General features: G+C 45.5%; 1 protein-coding gene across 2 annotated transcripts in view; it reads right to left on the bottom strand.

The window, feature by feature from the left end:
- Nucleotides 1-248: 248 nt before the first annotated feature.
- DET1 (light-mediated development protein 1 / deetiolated1 (DET1)) overlaps nt 249-12,992 on the bottom strand; it is a 99,271-nt gene continuing 86,527 nt past the window's right edge. The window contains exons 10-12 of one of the 2 annotated variants that reach the window (XM_087370848.1): nt 1,558-1,657; nt 1,144-1,284; nt 249-1,018 (exon numbers count right to left, since the gene is read on the bottom strand). In XM_087370848.1, the coding sequence (XP_087226974.1) occupies nt 1,148-1,284; nt 1,558-1,657 (237 nt within the window). In that variant the 3' untranslated portion in view covers nt 249-1,018; nt 1,144-1,147. Of the gene's footprint in view, nt 1,285-1,557; nt 1,658-12,992 lie in introns of both variants that reach the window. The other variant, XM_087370840.1, reaches the window with a different exon arrangement.

Below are 12,992 nucleotides of genomic sequence, written 5' to 3' on the forward strand. Positions count from 1 at the left end.
AAGGTTAAATTGTAAAAATATAGCCAAGCTCCTTTCATGTCACCTTCAAGGCAACACCCTTCTCCCTCCAAAGTATTTAGCTGGAATAACCTTGGCACATCGTCAGAGTACTCAAAACGGAAGCTTAAAAGCATTTTTAAATTCTTTTTTTATTAGGAATTCTTTCCAGATTTCTCTCCTCTTCAATCATAGGGTAACAATATTGACTGACCTAATGCATTGCACTTTGAACTTCAAAGACACCGAAGTGATAAACATTAATCACTTGTGACGAAGATCTTTTACACTCCTGAGAGGAGTCTGTAATGTAAGACCTAGTATGTCCGTATAATCCTAACTCCAAAAGGCATGCATGATAGCTTTCTGAAAAGTATTATGTCCACGGATCTTTTGAAGGACACCAACTATACCTGGCCTGTTTGTTGAGTCTCCCAAGGAATTGCCAAGTCCTACATTTAAAACAAGGGGCCATGACATAAGCATAGCATTGCCTTGACAATTCCAATGTCATCTCCCACTTTCAAGCCCGCACAAACAAGAAACTCAGCTTCAGAGGTTCTAGTCTGACAAATAACTGCCCCCTTGCTGTATTAAGCATGCCAAATATTATTATTCAAAACCTGAGCAAATGTTGTGCTAAATGGGCTAGCCCTCAACCGATTTCTTGGACGTACCAGATACCTGAGAATTTATTTCAAGTATAAAATGCCGTGGCCACTAATGAATGTGAGTATCCTCGCAACAAGGCTTGATCTCATAAATCTGGAAGAGAGTATGTGATGCAAGGCTAATAAAACCCATCACGTTTATCTACAGCAGTGCTCCACAAGTGTTCAATATAAAAACCTTTTTTTTCGCATGGCCACAATGTCAGAGGCTGCTCTATAAAGGGCCACTGGAAAACAGTTTGCATCTTCTAGAAGACTCTACTAGTAGTCTATTTGTGTTGGGGAAAAATCTAGCATTTAAGTCATTAAATTAGCTTGTAAGGTGGGTCCTTCTCCAAACACGCCTGGAGCTGCACTTTACCACCCCACGCAACAAAAGATTCATGAGGACCTCAGCAGTATACAGGTGAATGCTCGAGTTAAACCAAAAAAGGAAAGAAGAAGAATTCGAAAAGAAAGGGATTGCTCATCTGACTATATTATCTCCGAAAGTGGAAGTTCACAACTGAAGGCTGCATGAATGATTGTTGGACAGATATAGCAAAAGGGAAAATTGGATGAAATATGAAGGATGCCACTCTCTTCGCACGCCCCTCACCAGCTCCAAACTCAAGGCCTGCAGTTAAGAATCAAGAGCTTGATTCATATGATTGAGTGAATTTAAACATACTTTTTCAGAAGCTCCACAATTACAGTGATCCTGCCTGTGCACTTGTGTTCATATATTAGGTTAAAACCACAAGCCAAACATCACCAGAAATGAATGCTCACAACGCACTTTCTAATTGTGCAAAAGACTTTAGCACATTAGACTGGAAATTTTTATAAGAACTTTCAGACACTCATTTACTAGCCCGATATCATTCATATTCTGATTAAAGTATAATACCTGGATTTATCTTAAATTTCAATGTGTTTGGCCTCCGCCGTGAGATGAACTTGATCGGATGCTCCATGCATGGTTTATATTGATCTGTTGCTGAAATAAGCTGTCCAGAAGAACATTAAAAAAGCAAGCTCTTTATGGTATTTCATGAGAATGCAGGACTCTATGCTTTTGCTATAGTATACATGTATTTTTTTCAAGTCAAAAGTCACAGGAGTTGGGACAAAAACAATGAGACCAGTTACCTACCCCAAAAGCTACTTCACCCTCTTTCTTATGAAAGTGATATTTACAAAGATCATTACTCTATTAAAGACAGGTGTTAAAATCAGTCTTCATACACAACACAATAAAGCTTTTCAGATTTGCTTATTATGAGAAATTTTTTGCGAGTCCGCAGCATTTTCAGGAATTCAGGCATTGACAATTATTTGTCCTGACTACAGACTTGTCTCATTCCAGCACTGAGTCCAAGATGTTATCTGAGAAGTCACACTATAAGTAATCTTGACCCTAGTCACACTATAAGTAATCTTGACCCTAGCAGCATAACTGAGCCATCCTCCAGCAATGTGAGTACATCCTATTCAACAGGATAGATACACGGGATGCGCACACACGGGAAAACAGGATAGATACATCCTTTTCAACAGGATAGATACACGGGATGCAGACACACGGGAAAAAACGATAGATACATCCTGTTCAACAGGATAGATACATTGGATCCACACATGGGAAAACATACGTTGGTCATACACATACGTCATGCCTTTATTCTAAAGCATGGATGCATGGCACAAATGTACATATGAGAACCATCAATGTCTTTAAAATCCATGAGCAAATGTCTTACAAAATTTAAAAAATATTCTACCATGATTGGCACACAAGTCTCAATAATAGGCATGCTCATCATAGTTGTGCCTCTCAGAATCCTTTTTAGACCCAGATATCCAAGACACTCACAATGCACATAAAATGACAACGCCATACCTTAGCACAGTAACATCCCTCCCTAGTTAAAGCTATGATTGTGATTTACATATCCATTCCTCACACACCAAACACCTTACCTTCAGCTTCCATGCATCTCGTCTAACATTCCTTGCTGAAAAGCTTAATAATTTCATCTGTGCCAGCCCTCTTCATTAATTTGAACCAACCGGTCAGAGCTTCAAGATGCTATGAAGTAAATTATTTACAAGTATCTTCCAATGACATTGAGCTTCTTTATTGCCATTTCGTGCGATATCATTCCACAAGGCAGAACTTTCCACATATTCAGCAGCAACACTTTTGGATTGGTATCAGCACAAATACCCTCACAACTGCCATCATACTACTAAAAGTTAATGTAGGTGATTGTAACCCTTTCCTACTTCGGCTGGGGGATGTCCATGATCTGATTACATATAATGACCTCCAAAGATGGCCATCATTTTGCAGGCTCCCTTGTTTTCCACTATGCCCTAGGGTTGTATTTATAAGCCTAGCCTAGCTATCTTTAGTAGCTAGCCCTAACATTAGGCTTCATGCATAAAGTAGCTTTACTTGTCATAAGAACCTCTTCATTTCCAATAAAGCTAGCTTTTCCATGCATAGCTTACTTTACTTAGATTAGCTCTATCCATGGGATCTAATCATTGTTGGGCAGAGTCCTTTACATTTCTCCATCATATCCTAGGATATCTTCACCGAAGGCTCATCTATTGTGGGACAAAAGAAAAGAGCCTACAAAGGATATGGAATTATCACTTTTAAATGGCTACAAGCTATTGTTGAAGTCAGATTCAGTGTTTTCCCTAATACTTGCTATATTGGCAAGAAACTATCCCATTTGGAACTTAACGATGGATGTGGTTTCTGAAGAGCCTTTTGGCATGCAAGATTCAAAGAGTGATGTTGAGAAAAATGAGAATTCCATGCCTCTAGAAGCATCTATGAAGAGAAAGGAGAATCGACTGCTCAGGGGGACAAGCACTCTGGACTACCTAATGAGTCCCCTAGACTTTGTATCATGGATATGCTATTTTTATTGTGCCTCCTCCCCCACTCGGTTCTAACCACTCATACCTAGTACCTAGCCTTTAGCATCTAGGCCACTCCGCCTGCCACAAGGAGTGTCCCCCCCCCCCCCCAAAAACACATCCGCCCATGTCCAAATCCATTTTGATTGTCTTTACGGAGTCTATGTGTGTCCCTAGGCCCATGAGCTTCCAGTTTTACTTGGAGATGATGTAGACCTTGCAACGCCTTAGACACCCTTGTCTTAGTGATACACGACACCGCTACTAGACCTTTCCCTACAACTCAATCCATAGCACATGCCCCAATTGGAAAAATGCCTCAAAACTCGTGGTTCGATGACGAGTGCAGAGAGATGAGATCTCACCTCCCATGGTAGCGAGCTCAAGGCCATCTCACTATATCTGAGGTGCTGTGGATCTCACAATGACTGGCATGTCATAAGAGACGAGCCTTCCTCACACACGATGGATGAGTTGATCCGATCATTTTGAGAGGGAGACCCTACCATTAGTTGGGGCTTCTATCTGAGGGGAAGCTACCTATTCCCACCACAAATTCGCGGGTCAGGCATACATATGCGAGCTCTATAATGTCCTGATGTAGACACCTCCTGATATCTCCTCCATGCCCAGACCCATCCCCGTTTTTTCAATGATTCAATGTTCATATATCTATATTCTAGAATCCATCTGCTTTTCAATCCATAAAGATTGGTTTATCTATAGTTGAAACTTGAGAATCAAGATTGAAAGCTTGAAATACATTTGAAGAATGTGTTGGTGTTTTAAATTTCCTTTTTAGGTGTCTTGTATTTCTCTAAACTTGACTATCACATATCTCATATACCACTATGCTTGTATATATATATTATCATTTTGAAACCTATCTATTTTTTCTAAAAACACGAAACGAAACGAAACAAATTTGTCGAAACCACAAAACGTTTCTTGTGACACTGGCTATGGTCTGAGAGCTTCAAACATGGGCAAGAGGTCCTAGCTCTGATTTTTAGCACACATGTTCAGCCATGTTGCTTGCCATGGCTTCCCACATGCTTTGAGTACTACCACCATTGTGCCCATACACAAAGCAAGAGATCCCATGGACACTAGGAACTACCGCACTCTTATTAGGTCAATATTACAAAGGGAATCAATGGCTACATAGAGGCACACGGGTAGCGGGCTATAGGACGCGGGATTCCGGACACAATACTATGCTATAGACCATATATTCACCCTACGAGCTATCATTGAGGGAGATACGAAAAGTCTACGCTTGCTTTGTAGACTCTGAAAGACCTTCAACACCTTACAGTATGGTATGCACATGTATCCACATGGTTTGCCAGTCACGGTATTTAGATGGACCGGCTTCCCCCTTTCAGTACAACATGGATGCCCGTCCGAGTTCACCCCATGAGATGAGATTAACTATATCATACAGTTAGATCACCTCCGATTCCATACATCTCAGACTTCCCCACCGAGATCTAGTTCTATCACGACCACTTCTTGAGAGTCTGGAAGAATGGACTCATCATCAGACCCCAGCACCTCGAGGATTTCTTATGTGTCTGCCCAGTCTACTATGAGATCCGAGGATGACACCACTGCCTCTTTCTCTAGAGAGGTAGGACTTTGATCCAATCTCACAGTTGATCCACTTCCATGACCACATCTGCATGGGGCTCTATCTGATTGAGGTGCCATGCCACAGAGAGACATTATTGCAGAAAATTAGACAGCAACAGCAGCAGCAAACCGCGCCGAAGAATGTTGAGGTAGACCGAGCATGCCAACATGTCACGAAATTCTACGCATTTAAGTCAGCTCCAAGACATAATGAGGTGGAGGAGGAGGAGCTAGCTAGCATAAGGAAAGTGTGGATCAGCGGAGAGAGACGATCAATGCTATAGGGCGAGGGACACAGAGACCACACACAACACAAAGAATGACCAAAGCATGCACGATCAAGGTCCGATCTATCTCAGCTCTCTCAGAGGAGACTGCCAGAGACGAGGGGTCATTCTTAATATAGCCCATTAGTTACAAAGGTCGAGGAGACCACGTCCTCCACCATAGCGAGAGGCAACTCAACAGACACAGATCTGAGATATCTTTGCAACCCCCTAGAGAGCCACCATAGTGCCGGGTTTCAGCTTTTGAGTTTCAGTTTTAGGATTTGCTTGAGCTCTTAAGCTCTTAAGCCTAGCATAGCACTCAAGAAGGGCCTTAGAACCCCTTTGCTTCAGCCCACTAAGGCTTGTATGAGTTCCTTCTCTTGGTGTACTTTGTCCAATAGGCCCTTGAGGCCTCTTCAGGACACTACTCTCTCTCTCTCTCTCTCTCTCTCTCTCTCTCTCTCTCATTCTCTCATTAGAGTCTTCCAAGCGACTAGCGGAGAGAAGTGTTGATGCGGCATGGTACGCACGGATATCAACGTGGTTTGGTAGTCATGGCATTAAGATGGACAGAATTCCCCCCCTTTCAGTACAATCTGGACGCACCACCCGAGATGATCCCACGAGATGAGATCAACCGTATCATACAGTTGGACCTCCTTTAGCTCTATACGTCTTGGACCTTGGGGGGAGAGGAGCTCTCCACCAAGATCCAGCTCTATCATGATCACTTCCTCAGGATCTCAGAGCACGTCCTTGTCATCAGACCTCAATATCTCGAGGACAGGAGAGTTTCACATGCACTGAGGATCGCCATTGGTTAGCTACGAGTCTCATCTCATCAGCTGTGAATTGAGGCAGGGAGAGCTGCAAGCATACCCATAGAGCAGAGGACTTGCACACTATGCCAGATGGGGGAGATCGAGACGGAGGGGCATTTTCTATGTGTCTACCCAGTCTACTATGAGATCCGAGGACAATATCACTGCCTCTTTCAGGAGGGACATGGCTTTGGTCCACTCACACTGCTGGGTCAAGGTTGGGATCTACCTGCTTGAGATGCGCAGCGGAGAGACACACTTGTATGCTTTGGTCTCTCTCTGCGTCGCACGTGGAGTGTGTCCCTTATCTGGCTGCATCGTGGTGGACACTTCTATTGCTGATCCATGATGCTCTCATCTCATCAAGCTCCTCTCCCCTAGTCACACTGGTAGCCGACTCAAATGCATTGAAGTCTGTGATCCGTTGTCGGTGACCTGTGGCATCAGTCCATGCTGCTCTCTGGCCTGTCGCATCCGAACGAGGTCCGGTGTATCTCATCCCTTCTCTCACACCCTTGACGTAGCCCACTGGATCCACAAGTCAACGAGACCACACCCTCCCCCATGTCATGAGACAGCTCGACAGACACAGATACAAGTGCTTCTCACATCTCATCAGAGTGATGTGGGAACTTGAGCATGTACTAGGAGTGCTAGCCTTGAGCACCTAACACTCTTCTGTTACTTTGCTATTCTAGTATTATGTTCACCAGTTTAGCGTGTTAGCACTTTTGCTTTAGCTTTCAATCTTCAGCAAGGGTCTTAGTGAACCCTTTGCTTCAGCCCTCAGTGGCTAGTATAAGGTACCTTTTGGATTCGCACTTTGTCTCATAGGCCCGCGAGGCCTTCTGCATACATTGATATATCTTTCATTCTTCTCTCTCTCTCTCTCTCTCTCTCTCTCTCTCTCTCTCTCTGCTTGAGAGACATAACAGACTAGCTGATTTGCTACATAAGGCGTCACCCTCAGCTTTAGGAACATTTGTATCTAAGCTTTTCAAGCACAGGAACTCACCTAGACATAAAGGTAGTTTCTCTTATTACCCTCCCCTTTGAGGGAGGAGTCTTTATGTATGTAAGGTTTTGTATTGTTTCAGGTCCCATAGGCCGATTTTTGGTCTTCAGAGGACGATAATATATTCTTCTTCTTCTTCTTCTTCTTCTTCTCCGGATGGGCACAGGACCTAAAAAAATGGTTCAAGAAGTGGGAAGTAGAAGAGTATTTAAACTACTCTTCAGAGGAGATTGATGAAGAGGCTTTTCATTATGACCTGCTGAATGCACTACACAGGAAATGGCAAACAGCAGAAAACAAAGATAAATTTGAGTACTATCGCACATATATCAACCCGGAATATTGGTCAATTTATACAGGAAGGGAGACAACAACGCAGAAGTACATATGTACACCTATAGCAGTGCATAAACGGAGGGCTTTAGCCTCACTTCGCACCCGATCACACCAGCTGCAAATAGAAACAGGGGGATGGAAAAAGATGCCAAGGGAGAGTAGAATATGCCAACTATGTGATCAAGGTATGGTTGAAACAGAAGAACACATGGTAATGATATGCCCTCACTATGCACACATTAGGGAAGAGTCAATCACCTCCTTGAGGGACATAACAAACTGGCTGATTTGCTGCATAAAGGGTCACCTTCAGCTTTAGGAACATTTGTGTATAAGCTCTTCAAGCATAGGAATCCACCTGAATCCTAGAAGGTGGTTTCTCTTTCCACCCTCCCATCTTCGGGAGGAGCTTTCATGTACTTGTGATATTGTATTGCCCAGGTCCCATAGGCCGGTTTTGGTCTTCAGAGGACGATAATATATTCTTCTTCTTCTTCTTCTTCTCTCTCTCTCTCTCTCTCTCTCTCTCTAACATACATATGGCTGTTTACAGGGATAGCAGGAACATAAGAGGGAGGGAATGGTACGAGTAATGGCAGCAAGAGCAGCAGGAAAGAGGGCTGCCTACAGAGATGGCAAAGTGATCATCAAAGAAAGAGCAGACAGAGGGGAGAAAGAGGATGGGGAATTATGACGGTGTCGAGCCAAGGGGACGTGTGTACACACCAGACTGAAAATAGCCGTATGGAATTGTAATGGCACACTATGGTCTGGCCCAAGAGGTTTCTCGGAGACATACAGTTATAGAGATATGATCTTCTACACTGAGACACATGAGAGCCCGACAGAGGGCTACCCACAGTAACAAGATATACATGGAAGTCAGCTCACAGGAGGGAGTTGAGGAGAGAGAGCAGAGTGCGAGGCTCCGAGAGGGTTGGCTTTCCTTTTTGAGCATAGTGCCCAAAAACGGTGTTTCTCGGCACCCGAAACGGTTCGCTGTTTCCGAAACCAGAAACGGTGTTTCTTTTTCTTCTTTTTTTTTTCGGGGGGGGAGGGGGGGGCAGTGCCTCCGGAGCCTAGCTAGGGAAACGTATATATAGAGCAGCAATGTCAGAGCTTAAAGACACCGATGCTCAGTTATACAAGCAAAAGTACCAGCACACACACACCCGCCTCAACCACTGAGTAAGAACCCCATTGGCGGGTAGGGCAGTTTTTTCTCTCCCTCTCCAAACCTCTCCTCTTGCTCTCCTCTCATCCTACAACCCCCCTCTCAGCCCGCTGCCCCTCCTCCTTGCTCCCCTCCAACATCTCCTTGCTCTCCTTAGCCGTTGCCCTCTCCTCTCCTCCTTGCTCTCCTCTCCAACCTCTCCTTCTTGCTCTCCTCTCCTCCTTGCCTTGCCCTCTTCTCCTTGCTCTCCTCAGCGCTTGCCCTCTCCTCTCCTCCTTCTTGTCCTCTCAGGCCTTGTTGTATGACAAATGTATTAATAATTATTTTATTTATAATATATTTTATTAACCTAAAAAACCGAAACTCTGTTTCCACTGTTTCTTTTGGTGACTGAAACTCCAAAACACCGTTTCCGGCCTGTTTCCATTTTCCCGTTTCTGAAACTCGTGAAAACTATGTTTCAAGTCACACTTGAGACCACTCATATATGTGGTCCGGAGAGAGGAGCATGCTCGACACATGTGGATACGCGTTCAGCTTTCAAATGCTCGACCCATCTGCATTGCAGTGTGTTACTTCCCTCCAGACATGTCATCCTATGCACGAGAGGTCACTACAGACATCTGAGATGATTCTGGATGATATGACGGAGTTCTCCAGACAAAAAGACACCCTCCTACTGGGGGATTTCAATGCACGGACAGAAAATGAGCAAGTTGGCTTGCTTGACTTCACCGATGACAGAGATCCATATATAGTCCTAGAGCTAGATACAACTGAGCTTGGGATATTGAGACACTCTATAGAAGCCCCGCAGGTGATAGGATATGGACGACATCTACTTGAGCTAGGGGCAGTCCACGACCTAATCATTTATAATGGTCTTCATAGATGGCCATCATCTAGAGGACTCGCTTCCCACATGGAGGTGGATCTAGTACGGTGGACTATCTACTCGGCCCACTAGATTTTGTCTCACGGACACACAACTTTGTCATACCCCCCCCCAACTCGGAGCTGACCACCCATACTTGGCCTTCCATATCTCTACCATTATGCCAGCCACAGGGAGATCCCCCCCCACTACCTACACGCATCTAGATCCACTTTGATCGTGCCCTTGACCCAGTGTGCATGAGTCACTTAGCCAAGGGTCTCCCGGCTCTACTTGAGATGATGTAGACCTCGCCAGCACCTCCGACACCCTTGTCTCTGTGGTACAGGACGCTACTCCCCGATCATTCCCCTTGACCGGACCCATGCGGGTCCGAGATGGGAAGATGCCCCAAAACCCTTGGTTCGATGACAAGTGCAGAGAGGCAAGAGCCCACCTGAAACAAGAGTGGGTTTTGGGTTATCTGACACCACCCAAGATACAAAGGATCTTTCAACAATTGACATGTTGTAAGAGGCGGGCCTTCCTCGCACATAGGATGGATGAGATTATCAGATCTTTTGGAGGAGGAGACCTGACCACTGGATGGGGGCTTCTATCGGAGAGGAAGCCACCTATTTCCATCACCGATCCAGATGTGTGGCACACGTATGCATGATCCCTCTATGATGCCCAAATGCAGACACCTCTGGATATGTCCTCTATGCCCAGGCCCACTACTTGCCACTTGTTCACCACACAGAATGTACGGCCAGCACTTCGTAGACTACACAATCGAAGAGCTACAGACCATGAGGGCCTACGGACCCAACACTTTGCACATGCACAAGAGGTCCTAGCTCTGGTCCTAGCATAGACGTTCAACCAGGTTGTGCGCCATGGTTTCCCACTTGCTTGGAGCATTACCACTATTGTACCGATACACAAAGCCCGAGACCCTATGGAGATTCGGAGCTACCGTACCCTCATGATCGGTCATACTCTGGCCAAGATTTATGGATCAGTTTTAGAGGGAGCTCAGCCGCCACATAGAAGCTCGGGGACAGCAAACACTAGGGCAGGAAGGATTTTGGAGACAACACTCTACCCTAGACCACATTTTCACTCTGAGGGCTATCATTGAGGAGGCGAGGTCCAAACACCAGAAGCTCTACACATGCTTTGTAGACTTTCAGAAGGCTTCTAACATTGTCCCACGATCCCACCCACGATCCCACATTATCAGGAGCTACAGATTCCAACAACATTAATATGGGGGGTGAGTTCGCGCCCCAAGTAGAGTTCGCGCCCTAGGTGGTCTATCAGATTGGGTCAAGAGCACGATCGGAGTGAAGCAGGGATGCCCCCTCTCACCCAACCTCTTTGGTCTTTACATTGCAACCGCCTGGGAGGCAAAGGATCACAACTGGCCGATCTCATGATACAAATATTGCTATACACCAATGACATAGTCCTTATCTCATCCTCAGCGGAAAGAAAGAAAGAAAAATTTTATTAGAGTCTTTGGAAGACCAATGGGTCTATGAGACTAAAAGAAAACCTGATACAAATCACAGTAAGGGTGGAGCTACTAAAACGAGCATCATTATCCGTGCTGAATCCTAAGTCTGATCATACATAATCAAATACATCTGGGTCTGACAATGAAAAGAAAAAAGACTGGAGCGGAGCGGAATCCTCCGTATGTCATGTCACCACGGCTGGTGCATAGCCGGTGATGGGACGCTGGCGTCCGTCAAGGGGCGCCGTGCGTCTCAGTCTCCTAGACGAGGCTCGATGCAAGACCAGAGCCACCGTGACTCCCGTGGGATGTATCCTGGGTCTAAACAATGACGGGAGGTCCCCCAGAGTGATCTGTGTGTCCCCTCGATGTCTCGTGTGTCGTGCTACGATCGTCAGTTCAGGGTCTTTGTCACGTTTGCAGCTGGAGATACTTGAAGGCCCTAGAGGTGTTCTGCGGAGAGAGAGATCACACAGTCAACACCTTGGGAAGACCAAGGTTATGGTCTTCAACACCTCACATGCAGTGCTCTCTCGACTCAGGTTCACTTATCGAGATGAGCCACGGGAGATAGTGCAGTCCTACACCTATTTACGAGCAATCTTCAATAGATCCCTTTTCACTATGACACATGTAGCCCATGCACGACTCACACGAGGGCGAGGTGCTCTAGCGCGATTGGAGAGACAGTGCTTCCAATCACGTTTGCGACTAGAGATACTTGAAGGCCCTAGAGGTGTTCTGCAAAGAGAGAGACCACACAGTCAACACCTTGGGAAGACCAAGGTTATGGTCTTCAACACCTCACATGCAGTGCCCCCTCGACTCAGCTTCACTTATCGAGATGAGCCAGGGGAGATAGTGCAGTCCTACACCTATTTACGAGCAATCTTCAATAGATCCCTTTTCTCTATGACACATGTAGCCCATGCACGACTCACACGAGGGCGAGGTGCTCTAGCGCGATTGGAGAGACAGTGCTTCCAGGCACACTTTCAGGATCCACCGACAAAGTGTTGGCTCTTCAATACACTAGTGTGACGGACTACCATGTATGTAGCACCCTTCTACGGATGTGATCTACTGATAGCAAAGTGGAGAAGATTTGAGTGGCTACAGGTAACTACGGGATCTAGGATGAGTCAGAGCAAGCCCTCAACCTGCATGAGATAGTACAGACAGAGTTCACCATGACACCACTACAGACTCATGCCATCTTTATTCATTCACAGAATGTGGGACTTACCCCAGTGAAGACTACCAAGGCTGGCTTTGAAGTCATCCAGACGACTAACTGAGAGCAGGGCGGACACATGGTATGCATGTATATCCACATAGTTTACCAAACACGGGATTCAAATGGTCAGGCTCCCTCCCTTTCAGTACAGTATGGATGCACCCCTTGAGTCGATCCCACGAGATGAGATTAACTGTATCATACGTTAGACCTCCTCTAGCTCCATACATCTCGGGCTTGGGAGGGAGATCGGGAGCTCCCCACCAAGACCCAATTCTACTGCGACCATTTTCTGAGAGTCTCGGAGGAGGGATTCATCATTAGACCCCAGTATCTCAAGGAGAGGGGAGTCTAAACCGCACTAAGGATCGTCATTGGGTAGATGCAGATTTCATCCCATCAGCTGAGGATTGAGAAAGGGAGAGTGGCACGTATACCTCGAGAGCAACGGATCTGCATGATATGCACACTAGGAGAGATTGAGACAGAGGAGCACTTTCTTTGTGCCTGCCCAACCTACTATGA

This window comes from Dipteris shenzhenensis, chromosome 3 (assembly GCF_047967505.1).
Source record: "Dipteris shenzhenensis isolate YYH24624 ecotype China chromosome 3, Dip_SZ_1.0, whole genome shotgun sequence".
In the NCBI taxonomy this organism is placed as follows: domain Eukaryota; kingdom Viridiplantae; phylum Streptophyta; class Polypodiopsida; order Gleicheniales; family Dipteridaceae; genus Dipteris; species Dipteris shenzhenensis.